The sequence below is a fragment of the Amblyomma americanum genome, chromosome 7, assembly GCF_052857255.1.
Source record: "Amblyomma americanum isolate KBUSLIRL-KWMA chromosome 7, ASM5285725v1, whole genome shotgun sequence".
Classification (NCBI taxonomy): Eukaryota; Metazoa; Arthropoda; class Arachnida; order Ixodida; family Ixodidae; genus Amblyomma; species Amblyomma americanum.
This window is the reverse complement of record NC_135503.1, coordinates 66,345,143-66,371,234: the sequence shown is the minus strand read 5'-3', so window position 1 is coordinate 66,371,234 and position 26,092 is coordinate 66,345,143. Positions and strand designations below refer to the sequence as shown.

At 43.4% G+C, this 26,092-nt stretch overlaps 1 protein-coding gene across 1 annotated transcript in view; it reads left to right on the top strand.

The window, feature by feature from the left end:
• Positions 1–25,462, top strand: part of LOC144097754 (multidrug resistance protein mrp-7-like) — a 59,980-nt gene extending 34,518 nt beyond the window's left edge. The window contains exons 12-20 of the mRNA XM_077630392.1: positions 49–205; positions 7,942–8,252; positions 11,375–11,707; positions 14,722–14,832; positions 17,559–17,753; positions 18,610–18,768; positions 19,957–20,123; positions 23,769–23,963; positions 25,266–25,462. Coding sequence (XP_077486518.1) covers positions 49–205; positions 7,942–8,252; positions 11,375–11,707; positions 14,722–14,832; positions 17,559–17,753; positions 18,610–18,768; positions 19,957–20,123; positions 23,769–23,963; positions 25,266–25,413 — 1,776 coding nt within the window. The 3' untranslated portion in view covers positions 25,414–25,462. The remainder of the gene's footprint in view (positions 1–48; positions 206–7,941; positions 8,253–11,374; positions 11,708–14,721; positions 14,833–17,558; positions 17,754–18,609; positions 18,769–19,956; positions 20,124–23,768; positions 23,964–25,265) is intronic.
• Positions 25,463–26,092: the final 630 nt, after the last annotated feature.

The following is a 26,092-nucleotide window of genomic DNA, read 5'->3' as shown; positions in this document are numbered from 1 at the left end:
CTCAGCCTATGAATTTTAACATAGAAGAAAGTATTTTTCACTTTTCAGACGCGAGTGTTAGTGACCAACAGCACACGCCTTCCGCTATCTGTTGACCAGTGGGTGCTTATGGACAAGAATACTGCGATGTGCTTCCGACGCCTAAAACAACTCAGAAGCCACTCGGGATCACCGACGGAGCTGTTCGAAAAACACAAATTTCAACGTGAGACTCAAGCCGCGAAAAATCTGTGGTGAGGCTATTAGCATAATACGAATTTTTTACGGCACACATTCAGTGCACTGGCAGTCCGTTACGGATGTGAGTATTGAGGCGATAAAAAAATGATAGCCATCCTTTGGAAGTATTGAGATGAGTAAAAATGGGAAGAGTAATGGAGACAATACGAGGCTATAAATGTTTCTTTTTTTTCGCTATGTAAATGCAACTATTTCGTAAAAAGATACCCTTTTTTAACCTCTAGATCTGGCATGTGCCTGAAGGTAAATTTAGAAAGCCCAAATTTCTAAGCAAGGGAATAAGTGGTGCCACTAAACCTGTGCTTCCTTACTGTACTGCTTCCTCGTGAGATTTTCTGCGTAGATTAACTCAGTCCTCCTGCATCTCTGATTGAGGTGTTGAACAGAGGCAATCGAGGCGTTGTAAATCATTGCTTTTGACTAGAGTAAAATAAAAACAGTGACGTACATCAGACACCAACACTCTTGAAGGCTTGATAAACGCACTGGGCCCAGCCCTTTTCAGGAATGAAGTTGATAGGAAATACTTCACGCAGAAATTCTTTCATAGCTCGTAAGGTCATATCAGACTCTCGTGAAAATATTTCGGAAACTGTTTGCTTTAACCTTCTATGTTTGCTAACAGTACGTTGTTTCTTATTGATAGGAAAACTGAGCAGCACTTGACGCAAGTGGAAGAGGCACTGAAAGTAGTAAAGGAGGAAGGAGTGTCTTCAAAAAAGGTGACTCTTTGGAATATGGGAATCGGCCGTTTTTTTACGAGTAAAATTAACCTCAGCGCGACTTATTACCAAAACTTCTCAGCCAACACTCGCCGTAGTTCTTCAACCAGCACGCTGTCGAATTCCACACCTACTGAAGTGATAATCAGCTTACCTTCTATAGAAAACAATTGCTTCTTAATAAGCAAATAGAGTATACTCTTCTCAGATCACTCCGGTAGTTAACCTCGCAAATAGTCACTACGGGACTTAATTTCTAGATGGGGCTAGTTCTCTGAACAAGCCCATCAGGTTATCGTGGGCGTATCTCACAGGAGGTTTACCGGAGGCAGTGGTCGGTGAAATATATCCCTAATTATGTTGTCGTAAGCAAATATTTCTTAATTATGACAATACTTGCATAGTGATGAGTAGCTGATTAAGCTTTTTTGAGAAAAAAATTGCGCACCTTTTAAATGTCTCTTGAATGTGAGCCCCTATAGCAGAAAAACTTCCTGGATGGCACAAAACACGCCCTGTACAAGCGAAATCGCATTCGGCGCCTAAAATAAACAAAAAGCTTTCTACTGCACAATAGAACTAGTGCAACCCCTCAACCCTTCCTCATGGATATGGCTTGTCGTGACCTTACTGCATTGGTTGCCGTGATAACGATTCGGAACAGCGGGTGGTACTGGCCTTCTTCAAGAGGTGGAGGGCGCCACATGGACCTCGGCGGGACATTATTTATCCACTTGGTAACCAGTAAATTTAGAGGGGGGGTTTTCCGCCTCCTCCTAAACTTTCTTGAAAATCAACTGTACTTCAAACGGTGAGAGTAGTGTTTGATTCTTCTGGCTACTTCTGTATTTGGCTAAGTCACAGCACTATGCCAGAGCTCTTCTCTTCAGTCATTTTTTTTTGTCACGCTAAGGTGGATGTATTGCCGGCAGACTTAAAGCAATTCTAACCCGACCTGTAGCGAAGAACATCGTCAATTAAAATCCATTCGCTGCTCTCTTTTCTTGCATCTACGAGAGGCGATAGGGCCGCGTCTAAACATTTGTCGAAGATTCAACTGGAATTAGCTGGCATGCATGACACTTGTACAGAGAAATTTATTGGAAATGTAAACCTACATTCACATTTAGGTCAAATTTTTCCTCAGCCTCGCGTCCCACAGAGATTCGATCGTGGGTTAAGTTCTTTGGAAGCAGAATGGGATCGATATGCAATGCCGGTTGGGGCAATAGTCTTCCCAGCTAGCACCTTGCCAGCCGGAGGAGCAGTGCTCTTGGAGAGGCATGGCAGGGAGGGTTGAGAACGATCACTGTGGTTTGGCGTGTCAGGCGTTGTTGAGGCACGCCAAACATCAGAGCAAGCTGAAAGACAGCTCCCACAATTTTTTAAGAGCGCGTTTCAGAGCGCTAAAGTGAAATTAAATGGTGCAACAAGGAACGTCATAAAAGGGCATTCCAATTACACAGCTGATCGGGTCCGATCATCTCATCGTGTGTTAAATACTTGTTAGTGCTTTTAGGAACACAGAAACAGCAACACCTGAAATCACATGCACGGAACTAAACATAAAAAGAAGAACGTTTTCGAAAGACAATAAATGCGGCACCTCTTGCGCTATTTGGCCTCCGCACCGTTTGAATTGCCAGCATAAATGATTAAAAATAGTGTTGTGAATGTGAAGTACAATACCCAACATCTACCGCTCGATTCCGCACTCATACAAATTGCTTGCTTTAGGAAAATGCATAAGAGCTCTGGCATATGAAAGCGAGTGTAACTACATGAGGACCGACATCGCATTGTGTGGGACCTCCTATCAAGCCTGCCACCGTTTCTTATTATTTGCGTTCATTCGTTGCATAAAGAACATTGCACTGGATGTTTCAATTTATTCGATGCATAAATTTCTTTTAGAAGCCATGAAATATAAGCCGTTCGGGTCGATGGAGGTGGATTGTACGCAAGACGAATATTATCTGATGTAGTTCGATTTAAATACGATTGTGACTAAAATTGACTGCTCAACCTCCTAGTTGTTGGTTTTAGGCGGCAAGATTATCAAAATGGAAGGTGGACAAAATAAAAAGTGCGAAGATTTTTAAAAAATCTTCGAGTTTGCAGCGTTGTTCTAAACATCGAAGACGTTAAACATGTCTTCAAACAGTGCTTAGTCTTTCCTCCTCACGTTGTACGCTCATCAAATGGCGTAGGGTAGCGCGTGGTGTAATGGTGGGAAGGACGTGAATATCAACTAAGTAAAAAAAGAATAGATGAACTGCACGAGTATTTTTAAAATAAATCTTCATGTAACGCCTTGACGCCTTTTGATCAGTGTGCACGCGGGAACGTTAAGCTAACTAGTTTTTGAAAGTTTTTTTTTGTTCTCGCACTCCAAATTTTGAACCACAATGCCGATTCCGACATAATAGAAACTTAGGTATCCTTCGATGTCGACAGCTTTCAATTTTCGTAATATAAAACAACCTTGTGCCTATGCCCAACATGAAAAGTAGATTAGTTAACTTTAGTATATTATTGCATTTTAATTCTATTTGATCACGTAAATAATAGAAAAAAACAGCGCAGAAACAGTGAACGACGAGAGAACATGATGGCACAACGCGCTTACTATAAACTGCAGTTGATAGCGCGTTTTGCTGTCGTGTTCTCTCGTCGTCCTCTGTTTCAGCGCTGTGTTTCCTTCTTTGATATGTACCAACTTGCCCATGTACCAACTTGCCCAGGCATCCGCCTTAACACGTAAATAAAGTACGTCTAGCAGCAAAATGTACCTGCAGAGGCCGCCCCTTATGATCTTTAATGGCTTTTAAAAGAAACGTCTGCATCCAGTAAGATAAAAAAACACTGTACAATCCTAGTTCCACTGCATTCGTTACACACTAAAGGGTGTGAGCCACAGTTAAAGAGCATTAAGATTCTGGGCAGGAGCAGAGACAAAGTAGCGCGTGAGCTTTTAGATGCGTGCCGCATAAAGAGAAAAGACGATAATTGTATCAGGGATACTTCCGTAATCTTGTATAAATGCGGAAAAAAAGCTACCTGCGCGGCTTTTGTTAACCTATGCACAGGCTAGAGTTGCCATCCTTCTCTTGTTTTCCCTCTTTTTTAGGTACGTGTGCACACAGCCTATATGAGCCTCAGTGTTTTTAAGGAAACCAGTTGATAGTTTGCGCTCTCTCCGTCTTCCTGTGTTCTTCCTTTGTCTGTCTTTTATGTGTGCGCAACTAGAAACTAGTCTCTAAGAAGAAATGCGAAAACGCTCGTTCGGAGTTTGAAAACTGTGCTGCACCGAACTATTTTTTTTTCAAATCATTAGTTCAAATCTGTAGTGACGATGACACAAAGAACTGTTTCATGAGGACTATCGCGATGTCACCTAAAGCGAAAGCATTAGGAGCTGGAGAGGCTCCCCTCAATTCAAGTTATGGCGGCAGAAGGTGCCGACCGTGGCGGCCGTGTTTTGATGGAGGCGAAACGCATAGGCCACCGTTTGCTGTGCGATGTCAGTGCGCGGTAAAGATCCCCAGGCGGTCAAAATTATTCCGGAGCCCTCCTCTACAGCACCTTTCTTCCTTCTCTCAGTCCCTCGTTTATTCCTTCCCTTACGGCGCGGTTCAGGTGTTCGCCGAGATGTGAGACAGATACTGCTCCATTTCATTTACGTAAAAACCTATTATCAATTTCATTTCAGAAGGTGCTTCATTATAACGCTCCTTTCTTCTCTTCTTTTTTTTTTGCGTGATACGCCCGAAAACACAGCGTTGTTCATTTGTGCATGACTTATTTGTTGCAGGGAAATCTGGAAGTTGCCGTAGCCTACTTCAGGTATTCGGGACTATGCTCACCGCTAGCCTTCCTTTGCTTCGCGGCCAGCGCTGTCCTTGTGGTGGGCCAGTTGAGGGTGTTTAAAGCATGGGCGTCGATGATGCCACCCAAGAACGCCGACATGCAGTTTTCGACACGCAACATAATTCAATGGCTGGCCATCATTTGCACTGGAGACGGTGAGCACAGCACCTTGGTTGACCGATGAATGGTTTTGTATGCAACGCTTAACCGCGGACTGCGTGTCCTTAAAACCGGCGAGCGCAATAAGCACCAGGTTCCGGATGAGCGAACACGAGGGAGCCTTGGCGCCTGGTGTGGCTAATTCTCAGGAATTTTATTTCCTGTAAGTAACCCAACAAACGCGTTCCTCGGCTTTAGCTTACAAATTTTTGAGGATGTCGTCAGATATGCTCTAGAATGAATCACAAATATACGAGGCAGAATTCTGTACTTTCTGATTTTATGGAAAGCTTCGCTTCAAGGTAAGAAACTGGATCATTAAGCCTCACCTGTAGATGGATCATATGCACTTTGTGGCGAGCGGTGCACGCACCGCAGCGGTGGCCTAGTCGTTTGAGCATCCGCCTCGCATGTGGGAGGTGCGGGATTTGATCCCCAATGTCGCCAGGTACCCACTGGTGATACAATTGGCACAAGCTTTTCGCTGCCTGGTGCTCGGCTTCTTTAGTGGTCTTTGACCCCACCTTGAGTGGAAGAAACAACCTTGTGCCATGGCGCTCTTTAAGCACAGACGCCCTTGCGCCATAAAAATTTAACATTATCACCATAGAGAAAAATAGCACGCGGTTAAAATGTCCACAAGCTGAATGTTCTCGCCGAGAGTTAAATTAGTACTATGAGAAAGACACCATTAAAAATAGACACCCTTGTGTTTAGAGCAAGTATACTGGCATTTTCAGTATATTCAGAGGAACAAAGGCAAAGGCTGCCTTGTGCTGAACGTGGAATAGCACGTATTTCGGTCAGCGTTTTTCCACAAGGAAAGGCGAAAACAGCAAAAGAAATTTCTATGCTTGCCACCTAACGTACAGGCATAGGAATTGCTTAGAAATATTTTTTTGTGTGTAAAACACTTCGACATGATTCGAAAAAAGTCTTTCGTGAAGGAGTACGGACAGAGACCAAATTTTTGATCGTATGTTTTCTTTAATATGATGCGTACATTTTAGGCGGTGAACGCATGGTGTCCACCTACGACTGCTAAATAACTTGGCTGAATTTCTTTATCACTATATTTCAGTTTTGGTTTCAATTGTAGAACAATAATTGAGTAGAAAAAGGTCAGTCTAGGCCACGTAAATCTTGAAAATTTTTATAGAATTGCTACTTTGTCTGTCTTATTCACTAAAGTGCTAAAGGCAGCCTGTGTCAATAGCGAGAGTTGCAACATATGAATAAGCAGCGATAATATTAAAAAATTTTCATGACGCAGGCGACTAATACTGACGTGCCACTTCACAGCCATGAGAGGAAATAAATTATTTATCGATTGCAGGCGAATACCACGTGCTGATAATTGTATACGAATGTCTTACGCATCATTACCAGTAAAAAGAAACATACAAGGAAAATTTTCGGCCTCTACTCGTTTAACACTGTTCTGCGATCACTGATGGTGTACAGTCAGCGACAAAAGTCTCTGGACCGCGTGATCCTGAAACGACGCCAATAACTTTGGAATCAGCCGCAGGTTGGAGACCACAATTGTGGAGGTGAGACTCAAAATCCTATTCTTTCACCTCAACAAGTGAGAACTCCAGCCGTCGGCTAATAAAATTTTTGATTTCATTTGCGGATCAGGAGGTCCAAATACTCATGTCTCCGACTGTGCAGTCTGTGCTGGCTGGACAACGACATCGTTTTCCAGAATAGCGAACATCTGCTCTCTCGCGAGTCAGGAAGCCATAAGTTCCTTCATACTAAAGAATACCCGAGTGAGGAAGCTGTCGGATGGGATAACCTTATAGAGGTTTGTGATACAAATGTCATACAACTATCCATCAAATGTCATACAAATGTCATATATTAGTCATGCGGATGTCATCAAGCAACTTGTATGGCATTTCGATGACAAAGCCTGCATGCGGGTATTGCATCATACAGCATTCTTCACTTGGGAAGCCTTGTGAATGTTGGCGTAATCTGGAAACCGACTACACAAGTGAAAATAATGTGAAAACGGCATGACGAGCACAAAGAGAAAAGATACATAAACAGGGCTAGTGTATTTTCTGTCCCCGTTAGTCGTGCCGTCTTCATGGTACTTTGAACATGAATCAAATGGTCCAAACAAGAGTTTTATTTGATAGGAATAACGCGCTACACACGGACAAAAACGGCAACTGAAACGACGGACACAGGACAAGCGCGCACTAACAACTGAGATTTGTTCAGGTACAAGGGCACATAAAAACATTTCATGCACACGCTCAAAACAATCAATTCAATGCCACCGGCTGTGTCACACGCTCCTTCGTTTCTTGATTAGATCTAACTCCTCACTTGATAACAACACTGAGGGGGGGGGGGGGGGGGGGGGGGCTTACGCACTCGTATTCACCGGTCTCTCATATCTCAAAGGCTTCTTTTTCTTCTCTTTCTTTCTTATCCCTTGCACGAGCTAAAATTGTAGTCCGTTCAAAGTAAGGTGAACATTTGTGATTCACGCAATGGGGGAGGGGGGGGGGGGCAAGGTTTTCAGGATTCGTTATTTTCTTCCTAAGTTATTAGTGTGCTCTTTCAACCTGGTGTTCACACATTTGACTGATTGACCTATGCAACTCATGCCGCATGACAAGAGAATCTTGTAGATTAAACCGGTAGCACATTCTACGAACTTTTCTTGGTGTGCGATACCACATGTGTCAGCAACTTTTTTCCCTCGATTTTTTGATTTCACGACAAACGCTCACTAATTATCGGGGTGCGGTAAACACCAGGGAAACATCACATCTGTTTGCTACTTTCGTTAAGCCGTGCGAAACATTATGTACATAAGGAATGACACCCATTCCAGTAGCCTGCTCTGCATACTTTTTTTACTCAGCCACTCAAACAGGCAGTGTTCCTTGGGTCCCTTTCTAAAGGCAGCCTTTGCTTTACATTGCAGTTATCTTCAGAATAAGCGGCGGAGTTCTACTGGCCCGGGCCACACGGCACCGTTCCCTAGCCCTCCACGCGGTCATGCTGGAGCGGCTAGCCGCAAGCCCTCTCTCATTCTTCGACTCGTCCCCTCGAGGGAGAATCTTTAACCGCTTCTCTGTCGACCTGGAAGTGAATGACAGTCGCGTGTTTTTGCCTTACAAGCTGCTCTTCCAGAATGTTTTCTACGTCCTGGGACGTCTCGCTGTGATTGGGGTGCAGGCACCAATCGTCTTTGGTCTCACCTGCGGTGCAGAGGCTGTTCTTGTATTCATAATGGTAGGTGTCACCTCGACCTTATAACTTTTACGTGGTTGTAGTTCTAAGTGTGGAGGTAAAGTTTTGCTGTAATTCGGCTAGCTTTAGGAGAAGACTTCCACTTGAAGGTGAAAAAGAACAGAAATTTGAAAACCAAGGCATACATTGGCCCTGCCAATAATTTATTCTTCGCGGAAATAATCATAGCATATAAAAAACCGTTTGGGTAAGTCCGCCCATTTCACTCAAGTATATGCTGGTTCTGTCGACCACGACAAGTCTAACAAGGCAGGATATGCTTCCTTTGAAATGGAGTGTACCCACTGGTGCCTCAAACAAACTGCTTCTCATGTGAAGGACGTCGCCGACACAATGCTACGCAGTTTGCTAGCACTAAGGTGTGACCATTTATTCACGCGAGCAAAAGTGGTACTCAACTAGTAGATCATCTGGCACGTAAGAATGGCTCGTGGAGAGCTTGTGCTAATCTCTTAAGCAGTTGTGAATCTTTATCATTGAAATGCAATATTTATTCTTGCAATATCAGAAAAACTTTGCATAAGCGAGGCGTATACAGGATTAGTACATAATTCCTGGTCACACGCAGTGGTCCCAACCGGCCGCACATTTGGCACTGCGTTCGACCAGCTGGTTTGCGGCAATACTGTATCAGTCTCCGCTAATACGTTCCCACTGTGCGAAATCTCTCTATAGAATATGCAGACTCACTGAACGTGACCTAGAACGTGTCATCAGGTAACGAAATGCTGTTTTCGCTTGATGACCAATTCATGCGCCTGCACAAAGAGCGCAGAATACGAACAAATATACCGGGTATACTGTACGATTTTCCGCGCAGACTAAATGCGTTACCTTCCAGCACTGCTAGGTTCGCACTGCTTTGTGAACTGAGCTCCTACCATGTCTTGAGCGGCGCAGCTCATATTGAGCCCGCTAGCAGCGGTCTAAGCAAAACACACGAACAGAGGTTTTGTATACACTCGCATACAATTTATGCCGGCAGTGAAGCTCTGCTCACATTCGCGTTTCATGCAACTGCCTCCCCGCAAGAAAAGATCGCTCGTCCCTAAAACTTTCCTCGTCAGCTCCACAAAGAGCTAATCACAGAACGAAATTGTAAGCGCGTGAGTTCTGCATCGCTTCTTCGTGTAATAGAGCAACAAATTCATATGTTGATTTAATTAATCGCTGTGATTCAGTAGTAGGGCAATAAAGCATTCACTAGCCCACAAGTAATTATTGCCAACAAATGTTTATTTTTAAGTTCAATCCTACTGTGGTAAAGCCGAATTTGAATGCAAGAAAATAAGAGAAAGTAACTGTAAAGGGAGAATAACAAACGAGGTAACCAACAAAGCGACAGTGTGTTTAAATGAACGAGGGTAGGAAATGAGCGGATCGCTATGACATACTTATGAAAGAAGCATCATTGTCTTTCAGCCATAAAATAATTGAAATAATAACTTTCCATTTATCACCACAACTGCAACAACAAAAAAATAATTTTGCTCTTCTTTTAAGGGCTTTGGTGGCGTTTCGCTGCCTTGGTAATTATGTCTCTAAATAGTTTTATCTTCATACCTTGATTCGTAGATTGTGGCATATTCACATTCTATGCGTATTAAACATCTCTCTGTGCTGCTTATTCCTGAAAAACCTCTTTTTTAATCGCCAATTACACAGTCTTTAGCGACAGAAGAGGCACTTGAGCACAGCTTCTTTCTGAGCGTTTTTGACACTCTTGACGTGAACCCTGTTAATCTCAAACGGTTTCCTTGCCGAACTTCCTTAGAAAGAAAACAAGGTTATCGATTATTTTGAAATTCTCCTCTCGCTCTTTAGCGATGGGGCCTTCTGTTTAGGCTATGAGCAGCATTCTTGGACAAAAAATTCGAATGTTGGAATACCGTAAGGTAATCACCGCGAAATGCTTGAGGTAACTGCTCATTTTTCCAATGTGTAGCAAAATCTTTCTTTTGAAGTTTTGCCAGCGCTCGCGTCAAGTATAGAAGACTGCCACAGAAAACCAATAGGGAACGCTTCTAATTACAGGAAAAAAAGAAATGCAAGCCTGCCGTGGGAGGTTCTGCGGATATATTCATTGTTGTACTGAAATCTTACAATATATGAAAAAAATTGCGCTCATGTAGTCTTTCCCGTTGAAAAATGTTTTGGTCCAGAAGTTCTGAGTGCGTTTTTCTTTGGACTAAAGTTACTTTTAGTGAAGAATATAAATTGGGTTTATTTTTTATATTTTGTTTGAAATATATAAGCGCACTTAGTTTTGTTTGAAAGTTTTAAACATCAGCTACTTTTACAAAAATGTCGGTCCCGTAGCTATAAGTTTTAGACAAGTCAAGTTTGTGATAACACTCGATTTTTTATTGCTTGAAAGAAGGCATACTTACTTTCTTAAAGTCTCATTTCATGACAAATATATATATATATATATATATATATATATATATATATATATATATATATATATATATATATATATATATATATATATATATATATATATATATATATATATATATATATATATATATATATATATATATATATATCACTTTTCTTTTAACAATAAAACTGCGCAAAGGACTGCGCACAGAAAAAGTAAATTGAACGAGAGTGTTTTGCGCACTTTCTATGTTTAAAATGTCCTACCAACAAGCCCCTCAATGAGTTCTTCTGGATTTCCCTTTTCATCGCTTTTTACTTCATGATGAAGCAATAATATAGGACAGTTCATTGAAATGGTGCTCCCAACCACGAGTCTTGCCTTACAGTTTTTTTTCTATAAAATTTTCATGCCTTCCCAAAGGACACTGAGATGCAACATCGTAGCGCGTGGAAAGTATAAAACTAACCCCAATGGTCCCAAAAACAAAGACGCCAAAAACCTGCGTTCCGACCGCTCACGAAAATGAACAAAAAAAATCGCAAACAAAAAGGCTCAGTTAGGATAGCACCGGCTGTTTCAAGCTAAATGTCCGCATCGCTTCAAGGCCGAGCTACATCAGAACAGCGCAATACGCGGTTACATGTCCATATTTCATATACGTTTACTTGAGGCCAACGTTGCAGGTTGACTAGACCATAACACAAATGTTTTTCAGCGCCACGTCCTTCGGGCAAATATAATGGGCCGTCAGTTCGAGAGTACGAGGGCATCGCTTTTGTTGCAACACCTCACGGAAACCCTGGAATGTGTGGGGCTCATGCGGTGCTACAACGTCACGCAACGTTTCTGTGCTCGCTTCAGAAGACACATGACATCGTACCTCGAGGCCTACAATGTGCTCGCTCTGTTTATCGGCCTGAGCTCCCTCCTCATAACGTTCTGTGGCCAGCTCATAATTGTGCTCACAACGGCCATAGCCATCATTCCAGCCCACGGAGACCCTACGTCGACAGCAGACATTGGACTGTCGCTGGTTTCGTCGATCACGGTGCGTGCAGAAAAATATATCGGTGAACAAATTTATCGAACTTGGAGAAAGCATGTCTAATTTCTTTTTCGAAATTATGTTATGAATTGTTCGCATTATTACAGCGAAAAGTATGGCAGCTTTTTTTGGTAATGAGCGCAAATTCCTGTACGAAATCAAAGAGAAAAATTTGGAAGTTCAGATTTTACGAGCCTAAACACGGACCAGAAAAAGAATTATAGACTAAAAAATTCTATACTCTCTTTCTGAATACATCAGGATTTTTTTGGTGTGAAGACAATGCACACTGTGAATAAAATGTTCTAATTAAAACACTAAATAAAACACTCTAATTGAGCAAAGATACGCCCAACGTTGCAAAAGCTTCTTACTGCACTGAATATATCAGGTGATTTTATATATATTAAGAGATCTTTTATTTTGAAAACTGTGAGATTATCTTGGGCGGGCTGTGCAGGTGAATTTGTGTCAAGGCGGAAATTACGCACACGATAAAGCTTAATTAAAGTATGGTTAGATAACTACAAATAAATAAAATGAATTAACGGTAATTAAGATTAAAATAAGGAATTTTTCAATTCTTGCTTTTAGGGGCACGACATTAAGATTTTAGATTGAAGGCCATCAACATCGTAGGCGAGTTTCGTTTTTAATTTAAATACCGTAGTTTGGCTTTGTTATTGGAAATTTGAGTCAGAAGTAAATTACTGAAATGTCGTTCAGTTGCTTTCTCGAGTCTCAAATTTACCAAATTGTGACGTCAAACGTGTTATCATCGCTGATATCGCGTTAGCTTCGTCTAAATAATAAAATACACAAACTGCGTTTGTATTTGCAGAATCAGGAATGCAACAGACGCCATTTCGTCAAAGTGTAAAGCGGGGAAGGCAACTTAAGCTTTCAAAAAAGGCGCATTTTTCACCTTTGATCATTTTTCTCCTTTGATACGATGCCCATTCACCAAATTTATAAACTGGGATCACATTCGATGTTGACGGCATTCAATTTCGTGATGCAATCTTGCGCACTAAAACGAAAGAAAATGTTTATTACTTATTTTAGTTAACCAATCATATTTAATAGATGTCTGTTAGGTACAAAATTTCCGCTTTGCTGTAAAATCCCTATTCACGAACAGCGCCGATGTAAAAATCAGTGTTCCTAAAATAAACATCTGAAAAGGTTTCCAAAAAAGACCGTGTTTAGAACCACTTGTGCAGTTGGCATGCGAATAAAAAAGTAGCATTGTGGTACGTGCTCCTTTCAATGCAAATAACAGCACCAGCCGATTTAAGAGACTTCTGACACAGTTGGATAGGACTAAGCCTGGACTCGCCCCACGAAGTGATATGGGGGCCATTGTCGATAGGTAATACAGCTACATCCAAAAACATAAATAGAGGTTTACCAACTACAGCGTACACTGAGTTTCATCTTTTGCAGATAGCGCAAACATCATAAAAGAACAAGGAGAACACGGGACGAGCGCTGACTCTCAAATAAGGTTTTAGTAGCAACACCTGATGCTCATAAATTAAAACAACACACAAAGTACATCACACGATACACTAAAATCTATAAAACATGAGGCAGAGAAGCACGCGATGCTCAAAGGCCTCCAAGAAAAGCTTTCTCTTTGTCATTGAGTGTGAATGTCGGTTTACTGACGCACTTTGGCTCTTGAATGATATGGAAGGCTTCCATTAATTCTCGCGTGGTATGATCACAGTGCGTGTAAAGCATCGTTGTGCTGCGCCACATGGCTGTGCATTTCTTCCTCTTTTTCATTATTTCAAACTTCTTAAAGTGGCTCACCAAGTATTAGTTTTCTATTATTGTCTAGATTGTTTTTTGTGCTCCTGCAACCTTTTCTTTAAACAACGTCCCGTCTGCCCGATGTACCGGGCTCCACAGGAGAGTGGACTTCGATACGCAACCCCTTTGCGCAAGCGACGAACTTGTCTCTGTGCACGGTGCTACAACCTTTTCTTTTTTTCCGACGGTTCCTTCTCCCTTTTGATTGCCGGTCATAACTGCTTTAGTTTGATGGGAGCTCATATAACTACATTTACTTCATATCGACTTGCCAAATTTTTCAGCCCATGGGTGATGCGATGTAGGTAAGAAAGAACAGCAACTTTTTTCTTTTTTCCTTTTCGTGTTCACGAGTTTGATGGGTGTCCTGCTGTTAAAACCTTAGTTGAGAGTCAGCGTTTGTCCCGTGTCATTCTTGTACTTGTCCTACGTTGCTCGCGCTATTCCACAAAAGATGGATCTGTACCGATCAGCCAAACTGAACGTTCTACTTTTACACTAAGTGAAGGGGGACGTTTGGTTCTTGAAAAGAAACGTAATGACAAGTGCTTCACAAAGAACGCGTTTATTACCCTTGCCCTGATCACGCAAGGACGTCCACGTGCAGTCTGTGCCAAAAGTAAGCAGGCAAAAGATCTTAGAAGGTGAGGACAAGGGTTCTCCTTGAGTTACAGACATCTGAAGCTTAAGAGGTCGGATAAGTGCTCCACTACGCAACTGAGAAGCGAACCGTGCCGCCTGGCTGCTTTCGGAAAAACAGTACATCCTTTGTGAAAAATATACAGTCCAGGACTTTCATTCTAAGCCTCAGAACAGGGCTTTTCAGTAGCCCTGGAAGCTGCCAGCTTCGTAATAGAGAGTGCGGTGGCTCTGTACAGGGGAACTTGTAGGGCTAATCGGTTCATAATTGAAGCAAAGAAAGAACTGCGCGAACGAGACACGGATAGCGTAGAGGCAAAGAGCGCACGAACGCGTTTGTGTACGTCTTTACCTTTTCTCTGTCATTGCATTTTCTGTGTCCCTCAAATGGGGGAGGCCATAATCGATGACGATGCCAAACGAGTCTTAGAGCATGGCACAGAACTAGACTCGATAAACATGGAAGACGGGTGCCTTGTATGCGATGCAGTTGTTTCTGTTTTCGTGTTCGAATCACCTATTGCCCTGCCTGACAATTGTGTGTGCTGCTGTCCTTGCAGGTATCATTCGCCATGCAAGCTGTTTTCGAGGCCGTCTTTTGGACTGTACAGGGAGATGTGGCTTTCAAGAGAGCACTGGAATACACTGACATACCGGCAGAAGAGGAACGTGTGAGCTCACTACAACTGCTTTACCTAAATTTGATTCAAGGTCTTATTGCGAAAGAGAGCGCGCTGAAAGCCACATTTGTATCTCCACGTTCCCTTTGCAACTGCTACTGTGCTTATAAGTAGAAGTGATGTGTTGGCTTACGAAATCGCTAGCGCATGGAATGAAAGCAGGAATAACAATTGCAATAGGCGCGTACGCTTGATGAGATGCATGTCTGAAGTAGGCCTTCATTATAGGGGCCTCGCGGATCTCTGAGGCCGTCATTCTCTTCTCTATGCCGCCATTCAATCAAAGGGATGATCACAAAATTACTTTCAGCCTTTAACGAAACGAGCTTGAGTCTAGTCGCGGGAAAACTTTAAAGTACACAATTTTTTGGAATAAATTCGTCTACTGCTGCTGGAGAAACATCAACCCCACGAGAAAGTGGTATAAATTCGAGTGTTAGTACGAAAAGGATTTGAATGGAGAGGTTCTCAATGCCTCAGTGTTCACTGGCATCGGAGACTTGCAGCTGCCCTGGCAGCACAAAGAATTTGACCTCTTTATTAACCATACACAACCTAAAGCAGGAAGCCCAAGAATTGTTTAATAAGAGTAAACAACTCCGAATCTTTGGAACAAGCTCAGACCTCCGCTGACCACCATCAATAGGCTAACAAAGTACGAGCGGAGAGTTAATCCTTTTTTTTTAGTTAGCTTATCGGGCATTGATTGAATGGCTGAGAGTGTGTCCGGTGTAATGACCGAGCGAAATGACGATTTCAGGCATCTTTTTTTGTTTCAGTTGAAAACAAATATTTTTCCGCCTACAGAGTAAACTCAAGCCTCAAAAAAGAATAAATTTTAATTGACTAGCGCAGAATAAAAGCGGGTAATTATTTTTCCGGAATGAACAAAGTTTCATATAAATTGTCGTAATAGATTTAATTACTGAGCGAGAACATTTCGACAGATATCTGAATGACTGAGAGGCGAGAGCCGTAAAACTGTGATACTCTGACCAAAGTCTTCTGAGCAGAGTCGCAACTTTAATACGCCGCGGTGGCTCAGTGGTTATGGTGTTCGGCTGCTGGCCCGAAAGACGGGTCTGATTCCGGCCGCGGCGGTCGAATTTCGATAGAGGCAAAATTCTAGAAGCCCGTGTACTGTGCGATGTCAGGTAATGTTAAAGAACCCCAGGTGGTCGAAATATCCGGAGTCTTTCACTACGGTGTTTCTTAAAGCCTGAGTCGCTTTGGGACGTTAAACCCCCATAAACGAAACCAAACCAAGGTCGCTACATTGAAATCTCATGATTTACGAAGCAAGCCCTCCATGGATTGTGGAGTGACTTTTTGTTTCGAAGATGTGCATCATGCGTAATATTTATGTTATTTCGCGTCGCAAAATCTGTCTGTAGAAAATGTTTGACGTTAAGGCGAGGAAACTCATCATTTCTAGAAATATTATTTACTACGTCGCTAGACGACCCAGAAAAGTACCGTACTTGCGATAGGAAGGATGAAAAATTCAACAGGAGACACACTGTGGGGTGTAGCGGACTTTGAGAAAAACCTTCCAATTTTCTTTGTGCACAGCTGTGTACAGATAGCTGGAAAAGGTTCATCCGAACATTTGCTGCGGCAGCGTTGCGGCGATCTCCAGACTGACTTACCAAACTTTTATCTCTATTTCACCCACCTAAATTACGTCGTAACATCCAACAATAAAGGGTTTTTGAAAATGACTGTTCAAGCAACAAAAGACAGCTGCAGGGTTAGGTGCAGGACGAAGTTGGTAGAGTCCGTAGGGTGCGGTGCAGGACTAAACTGATAAAATCCGCTCAAGACATTGCTTACAAGATGACATTATAATGTAGCACCTCCTATGCCTAACAAACGGAGCCCTGTGTCAACGAAAAGCTGCAGGAAGATAAAAATCTGTAAAAAAAATGTAGCCTCCATATGATGCGGCAGCGCAGAGATCAATGTGTCAGGAACCACCCGAATTCAAAAGAGCAGGAATATTCGGCAGGTCCCACGACAGAAAAAAAGATATAATATACAGGCAGAGAACATGACGTCCGGCAAGCACGGCACGTTAGGGTACCGTCTGTCACGATCATCGATAACAAAACAGGACTCTCAAAGCAATTCTGACGTTTGGTTGTCATGCTTTCTAGCTCACATGCGTATTCACGCTGAAAATAAATTTAGTTCAATGTTGGCGCTTTTTATATAATTTTGTTAGGAAACCATTGTACAACTTTCATACTAAAAGAAAAGTTGCAATAGCGCGATCATCTTGAAGGCCTCATTCTACCTTGACCTTTTCTAGATATCAACGCTCGTCACTATTTAGGCTCAGGCATAGCTTTATTCGAAATTACGAGATGAAGTTAGGGAGATCATTACTGAGTATGGGACATAAATGACGCGCGCCACCTGATTTAATTACATTTCTATTGGTCTTACGAGTGAGCAGACGAAAACGGGAATGACGGCTTATGCTCTGACAGGCTTGTAGGACCTAACGATGCGATGCTGACCCTAAGCTTGCTTGTTCCATACGGACAGGCTTAAAAAATTGTTTTACTGGGAAAAATTAAGATCGTTGCCGTGAATTATCAACTGAACTTGCAAGCGAACGCTGATATTGATACGATAATTTGGGTGTTATGTCTTCAAAAAGGCATGAAAACTTTCAATCACATTAATGTACAAATCTGCGGTAACCTTTCCAGGAAGCCACTTCGTCGAGAAAGGCTGTCATGCAGCCTTCCATCTTTGGTAGTCCCGGCACTTTGTCACGGTCCTGTGAAAACAACTGGCCAAGCCGAGGGGAAGTGATATTTGATCACTATTGTGCATCCTACCGACCTGGCATCACAGATGACACATTGAAGGACATCAGTTTCGTTGCGCGACCGGGAGAAAAGGTATATGGCGCTCTGAGATTTTGCATTTTTCACTTTATTGAATTTAAACGAGAGAGCTTATGAATACCTGCTATCCGCAAAAGTGCTCGCATTTTGACTTCTTTGCCGAAAAATCAACCAGCACTATTGGCATAACGACCACACGCGCTAAAGAAGTTGCAGAGAACTGATGAAATAAGTTGAATTGAGACGAATAAGTTGGTCGTGCCAGGCGGTCAACGCACTATCGTGCGCCTCAATTTTTTTTGCGGAATGTCATAGTTACGGACGCTCCACCCCTGAAAGGCTTAATCTCTTGATTCCCAACGAAAGCCAGCACCGCTGGCTTCTCGCTGTTTCGTGAACTGAACTCCTACCACAGTTAACGCGTTGCAGGTCAAATTGAGCGCGGTAGCACGTAAGTCGAACAATGTTTGGGGCGTACTTGGTACGGGCATTAACCCTATTTATCGAAACGACCGCATATCTGGCCCGCAAGTATAAGCCTATGACTGACCGCCGAAGAGAAGATCTGGGAAAAGCGTAAAGTTATATGAGTACACTGCATTCTAAGCGGTGACGTGGCAGCACCACTTGATGTCATCCCCCGTTTTCCTTTCATTTGTATGATCAGTAAGCTGCTCAAAACTTACTGGCCACAGATGTAGCCGTTGGGATGCAAACGGATAAGGACTTTCCCGGAACGCACGCAATGTGTGCATTTCTAAAGCCGTTGAAGACGACTACGACACTCGCAAACGCTGTGAAACTCCACTACTCAGTGCGAAAAGTTCATAAAACATTGATCAGTTGTGGGCTTGCAATATTAACTGTAAGCGGAACATTGATGTGAAGTTGTATTTGTGTCTATCAACAGGTGGCCATAGTAGGTCGAACAGGTGCCGGAAAATCATCTCTGGTCCTTGCATTATTGCGCATGATACAACGCACTTCTGGAACTATCACTATCGATGATACTGACATATCAACGGTACCGCTGAAGCGACTTCGAGCAGCCGTCAGCGTCATACCTCAGGTATCGTACGTGGCGAGACGACCGCAATTCCAGCTATGACTAAACATGAAAGTTTTGTTTCGCATAAAGGTAACCGCCGACCGTTGACTCGGTAGCGGCGATAAGAATTTGAGAAGAATTTTTTTGAAGCTAATCTTTTTCTTGCCAAGGCAGCTTAGAAGCACGTTCAGGTGTCACGATTGATGCTCTCTAAGAACAGTATTTCACTGTATCAGAAATTCAGACAAACAATCGAGCACATTCACTAATACTCTTAACGAAAGCGGAAAAAAAATGAAATGTCACAGTTTACCTCTCCTGAAGGAAAATACTGTATAAGCATTACACGCACCCTGTGAGTTTTAGTCTAAATATTGGAATTAAATGTAGCGGGTAAGAGAATATTTAAAATAACGATAAGGACAGCGTAGTGCAATGGGAAAACAATAATGAAAAGTGTGTTCTAGAAGAATGCAAAGAGGTCCTGTGAATGAGAAAAATAAAATTAGAACCTAGCTTAAGTCATAAAAAGCATTTGGATGTGCGCAGGATGTGTAATGCGCTTAACTGCTGAACTGACGTTCGACGCAGTTAAAGACACACAGTAGGCTAAAATGGCAAAAATATTGACTTTTGGTTTTCTACCAGTAGCGAATCTCAAAAGTAGTAGCACATTATTCAGACCACAAGTTTACCCTTTAGCACAGCTAGATCTGCCCTGATGGCGGGCCTAGGCACACACGATAGTCTTCAGTTACGAATATGGCCTCAATGTGTAGATACGTGCTTAGTTCGGGATACCCATTGAGATATACAAACGTGTAACAATACGAATGTTGAAAGCGGAAAATTGTGCAGAGCTGGTTGCGTCCTCCGCTGGCTGTTGATAACCAGCGTAAAATATATCGAAACGTCATGCCTAAAAAAAAAAAATCAGCGCCCAGCTAGGCTGGAGTCTGGACGTATTAAGTCTTTTACATCCAATGGAGAATGCACTTTCGAGTGCATCGGATACAAATAGCGATTATTATGTACGCATTTTCCGTATGAATAATTTTATGAGTTGTGGCAGCTATAACTCAAAAGACTTTCACAAGGTATTTGCCGAGGTAGTTGGTACAACATGTATAATTAGACAGACAGTTAGCCTGCATCTAGCAAATTGATTTAGTGTGTTGAATTCGCCCCAAATCTGATGTTTTCTTTTAGGATTCTTGCTTGTTTCGTGGAACTCTTCGCGACAACTTGGATCCGGAAGGTTCCCACACGGAAATGGACCTGAAGAGAGTCATTGGTAGCGTACATATGAGTGATTTTGTGGACGGCTGCTCGGAAGGAATGTTCTTCGCAGTTTCAGAAAAAGGAGGAAACCTGAGGTAAGTAAGACGCTCCGGTGATAGAGATTGAAAGCCTGCTGGCCGTACAGTCATTGTAATGAGTACGTCCGCTGCTTGCATTCACTACTTGCGTTCAGTGGCTCTACACGAGGGGTTTTACGAATCACCTGAGTCGGCAGTCACTAAGGGTGCGTTATTATGTTCTAAGCAGGCTGTTCAGTCGTCGTAAACAAAATGTTGGTATAGAGGTTTGGTTTATAGGGTTTAACGTCCCAAAGCGACTCAGGGTATGAGGGACGCCGTAGTGAAGGGCTCCGGAAATTTCGACCACCTGGGGTTCTTTAACGTGCACTGACATCGCACAGTACACGGGCCTCTGGAATTTCGCCTCCATCGAAATTCGACCGCCGCGGCCGGGATCGAACCCGCGTCTTTCGGGCCAGCAGCCGAGCGCCGTAACCACTCAGCTACCGCGGCGGCTCGTTGCTATAGAGGCTAGAAGACTTTCTACTCTTTATGGTGTTGCTTTTTCAATTGTACGATGAAGTGTATTCGACGCACTAAACATGGGCGTAGCTCAAAGCTGCACCAGTCGACAATTGCGAACAAGGCTTCCGGTGGGCAGGTTAAAATCTGTTTCTTGCCCTTTAAATTGTTATCTCTTGTCTATACCTTATCTTCTCCGCTTAGTTACACTTGCGCGCTGTTTGGAACGCTTAAGAACGATGCACACCGCATAAATCGGCTGCACCCATCCTGTCGCCTCATTACGATCTTCGAGATAATAGCAACCTTGAGCCAGTCAAATACCCATTCTCCACAACCTAACCGTGGGATTCTAACTTCTTCTAACTATTTGTTTAAATGGTGCAGGCATGCTTAATGTGAGCATTAGAGTGAAACGAAGAAATCAACCTACGCTCAGTTAAGTTCATAAAAAATGCAATACGGTGCGTAACATCGAAATTGAAAAAAAAAGATGTGGTCAGCGTGATCACAAAAGGGCAGCAAATGGTTACAACGCAGATGCGCCTTTGTGGGTAAGTGCTCACGAAGGCGAGGTATTAGATAATTATGGCGATGATGGGATAAGTGACTCCTGGAAAAAGGAAGATTGGAAAAAAAGCGAGAAAGTGGAGTACAACTCACGATAGCGCCATGACTTCAGTTCAGCTGGAAACAAGAATTGGTGAATGCAGGGTACTTTTATTTGCCGGCTGGTAGGTTACGGTAGCTATGTACCGTCTTTACCAAAAGCAACCGAGCAGTCGCGACATCTGCGGGAGCGGGCTCTCAGCAGAGCGGCGGTGCTGCTGTCTTCGGCGCTGACCACTGCTCCCCGGCTGCGAGTGTGAGCTGGCTGACGTAAGCCCGCACTCTCGCCCTCTTTCCTTGGAAGATAAGAAGCAAGCAGGTAGTATGCGCGGCGAACAGTTTAGCGCCTTTGGAGTGCTGTCATACTGAGAGGGGGCGCAAGCTTACGTCAGACAGTTTACACTCGCAGCCGGGGAGCAGGCGACCCGGTCATTGGGTGGTTGGCGACCGGACCTTACCATTGGCTGATATTGAATACAATATGCAGCCAATGGTGAGGCATATCGCAGCGCTCTGCAACAGCAGGCGAGCGCATAGAGTTCCTTACTATTAACTAGAGGGAAAGCTGGCGCCCCGCCTATGGGAGTTTGGGAGTTTGCATGGAGCTTCCTCGAAACCACCTGTACCACCTCCTGTCCTCTAGGCATCATGGGGCGGAGAGCTACCGACTGCAGAACTACAACTTTTGGCCAAAAATAATTAAAAAACAAACGTTTTTCGGTAATCAAGAATTCTGTCATTTAATATGCTGTCTATAAATTGCAACAAACGAATAGAAAGGCATGTAAATGCAAAGTTTGCTCAAAATAAGCTATGGCTTGCTCTCCTATTGGCCAAGCATTGCAGACCACAAAAGCCAATATTTCGGGCTTAACAGGCGCACTTTTTTTAAATATGTTTTTGAAAAAATGTCTCTTCAACATTTTAAAAGGTTTTTCTATCGTCTTTCGGAAAACAAAAACCTTTTATTGGCGTCGTGTGCTGTTGCGTTTTTGATACTATGGTTTTTGCACATTACTTCTACGCCGAAGTCGTCTGCGCGCGGAGCGCACCATGGATACGGAATAAGACATCTCTGTAACGCCACTTCGTGTTCTTGAAAAAAACCTACTGTCCTGCACCAAGTAGCTCATCGCCCTATGATGCTTTGCGCGCCCATGGAGGTACAGGTGCAGTGCCGCCAGCTTTCCCTCTAGTTAATAGTAAGAAACTCCATGGGCGAGCGGCCCTGACCAGTCACTGCCATTTGCTGCGATTTGCAGCCAATGGTGAGGTCCGGTCGCCAACCACCCAATGGCCGGGTCGCTTGCCACAGATGTTTGATAGCCGCGGGCCTATCGGAGTGATCACAGACAGAGGACCGAACGACGCGAAGTGGACAACAGAAATTGGGCAGCTTATAGAATACGATCTCTAGACACTTCTATCCTCGACAGTAGATGAGTTGTTCTGCTCCCCGCCGGTCTTAGGATAGCATGATCTGCTCAGCTCGTATTCAGTCTTCAACGGACGTTCTCGTCACAGTGCCATAGATTTTATTAGCAGCACGGAAATTTAGCCTACTGTGACGCATCCTCGAAAAGAACGAGCATAAGCTCTTGTTATGGTCAGCAAAACGTTATCGAAAGTTAAGAGCAAAAAGAAAAATAAACGTGCAAGCGCCATAATGCAACAGCGCGAAAGACGGAGACCAAGAACGAGGCAAGACAAACGCAACGCTGACTAACAACTGAAAACTTTTTTTAGGAAGAGCTGTTTTCATAAGCCTACAAACGCTCTCCGAATTAGTCCATATTGGCTCCGCAGTAAAGAGTCGAAATTCTTGATACTGCCGCCAGACCAAACCCACGTTCCGGTAATAGATAAAAGGATACTACGTTATTTCGCACATTATGCCGTATAATGCACCCTTGTTTAAATGAGGCTTTCTTTCCACTAAATAATATTCGGCTATTTAGGCTGATAGTCAGCCGGTTTAGTGGATTTCTTGAATAAGATTCGGGGCTATCGTAGACGCAAAAGCGCAGTTATTGGCCGTGAGGAGAAATTGTCTGAGATGGAGCGCTCAAGTGCAAAACACATAACTCTCTTTTATTCGTCACTTTCAAGACATATAATCAAGAAATGCTGCTTCCAAATTATGCAACTGAATTGTCATTTCTGTGCGGGCATTTTATGAAATTCTCCTTAATAGTCAGGTCGAAGACTCCTCAGTACCGCACAATGCGTGCGGACGCACATAGACCTGCCGTGGAAGTAGACGCTTCTACTTAGTTGTTAGTTCAACGAAGCGGATACTGTGGGCTTTTTTTTGACGTAAGGCTCTTTTAAAAAGGTGGTACCGTCGCGGGCTCTCTACCTCCCTCGTGTTTCGAACCTTGTCCCTCTGCACGGGGTCGACACCTGACTGAGCTGGTGTCGACAGCAGGAATGTTTCGTCAGGTGTGCCGCTCCCATGCAAAGCTGCAAGCTTCAAAACACGAGGAATGGGGGAACGGCCTTTTCCATTTGTCTATGACTGTACTAAATGTTTTATCAAGTAAGTACTGCTAAAATTGTTTGAATAATATGTTGCCTCAACGCTCGCAGTGCCGGCCAGCGTCAACTGGTGGCACTCGCTCGAGCGCTTCTTCGGCAGACGAGGGTCCTCGTGCTGGATGAAGCCACGTCCCAGATGGACCCGGACACGGAGCGAAGGGTGCAGGTGACATTGCGGCAGAGTTTCGCCCACTGCACCCTTATCACAATAGCGCACCGCATCGAAACCATAATGGATTACGACAGGTGAGCGAGATGATTGCTGCGGCTTTTGTTGGGCAAGGTGTATGAAAGAATGCAAGAAAGACACGAAAATGAATGCGTGAAGCAGGACGCTGGTATACAGGAAAGGATAAAGCAAGTAAAGACATCATAGATTTACTTTTCAAACTAATTCTGCAAAATCTGGAATTGTCAGCGGTGCCAAATGCCATGATTAACAATGATGTCTTACTTGCGCTAACTTACAAATGGGGCATCAATAGTTTCTAGGTCGCAGTCAACGTCAGCAGAATTAGATACTTGTCGGTTGTGCGCGCGATACGGGTTGCATAGATTTGTGGAAGTGGCGCTTGCATGCGGCTGTGGGCTTCAGTGCGATGAGGATGAACGATGATGAGCATGAGTTCTCGTTCGTGCGGAGAGAGAGGCTCCCATAGTTGCAGGCTACTTTGAAATGCGCAATCAGACAGCTTTTGTGCACAGAAATCTCCTGCGAATGTTACATAGTGCTCCAAATGTCACGGAGTGACGTGCGTTTCGAGGCAGTGTACTGTGCCTCAGCATCATGCAGTGGTCTTTATACTGCCATATTTCAACCCGCCGTAACCGAGGCGCCCTGTAAGCTAATGAATAACCATGGCTTGACTTTTGTGATGCAGCATTCCTGCATTAAATTAGCAGGATGACTAGGCGTTTAGAAAAAGGCCAGACGCAGCAATTGATCCATTTTTTATCTCTGTTTCTGCACTGTAACACTTTTTGCAATAGTTTACAGGAGGCAGCCACAATTTCTCGATCCCTGGTGTTGTGTAAGCTACTGTTGTACTAGGTCGTGGTGCCGTATTGTTTATAACCTAGACCACCTGTTTAAAACAGCCTAATTCTGCTTTATTCAATAGGTGAAAGTGAATACTTCGATCACTGAAATGCCGGTTAAAAGATCCATAGAATATAATATCCTTAAGCATGTAATTCGGCCCGTTCCGCTAAATCTTCGTAGCTTCTGAGTGCTTTCTCGCATGATGCACTTTTAGGCCAGCTGCGTAAGGAGGTGGACGCTGTGAAAAGTACTTCTTTTTGAGACCGATAATTTAATCCAAAATGTTCGTGCATTTAAATGCTGCAGGTAGCGGCTAGTTACGACTGCAAAACGAGCTTGCAGTCTTGAGCAATTTTAGCAGATTATTTTTGCACTGAGCAGAAAAAAGTATGCTGGCGTAGATTCTTCTGGCGCTTAGCAACACCACGCCTATATACGAAGTCCTTTGTGGATACAATGCGAGTTTGCAGAAGCTGTAACAATGCTCTCCGTGTCTGTTTTTGCAGGGTGGTCATCATGGGTGAAGGTCGAGTGCTGGAGTCCGGTCGGCCGATCGACCTGCTCGCTAATGAGCGTTCCACTTTTCGCAGCATGGCTTTAAGCGCAGGCATTGACCCGGATTTGAAAGGCCCGAACACGTCCAGCCAACTGTAGTTCACTGTATGCCCGGAATAAACGATAAAGACAACATAATGCTGAACAACGCCCAGCGCGCCCATACCACAACGTTCCAAAAATCATTTTTCCTCCGTACTGCCCTGGACTGGAACGACCTTCCCGGCCATATCGCTTCCCTTGAAGATCTTCAACAATTCAAGACTGCCATCGAAAATCATTTTTTTTTGGTCATAACTGCCGTACTCCCCGCCCACCCCTCATGTAATACCCCTTAAATGGGGCCTTTGAGGACTTAATAAATGAAATGAAATAAAATGAAATCAACGCTGTATTAAGTCAATAAAAGATGACACATCAAGAATTTTTAGTGGTGTGAGAAAAATGGAGAAAAGGCGAAAAATGAAGTGCCGTTCCTTAATTTTTCGCACATGCTTACTGATGTAAATTTAATATATCGTACTTAAGAACTCGAACCACGTTGGGTGCGATGTTTGTAAAGCTTGTTCTGCCTGCCTGCCGTAGAATGATCTGTAATCTAAAGTTAGTGTGCTCTTGGGTTTCAGTTTTTTTTACCAATATGGTACAAACAGTTGCTTCGAAATCTCCTTATAGGACCTCGAAACAAAACACCACTGCCTCTTGGCCGCAGGTACGGAAGAAGATCGCTTCCTCGTTCACACCTCGGAGTTTTTCTATTTCAAGGTTTGAAGCATAT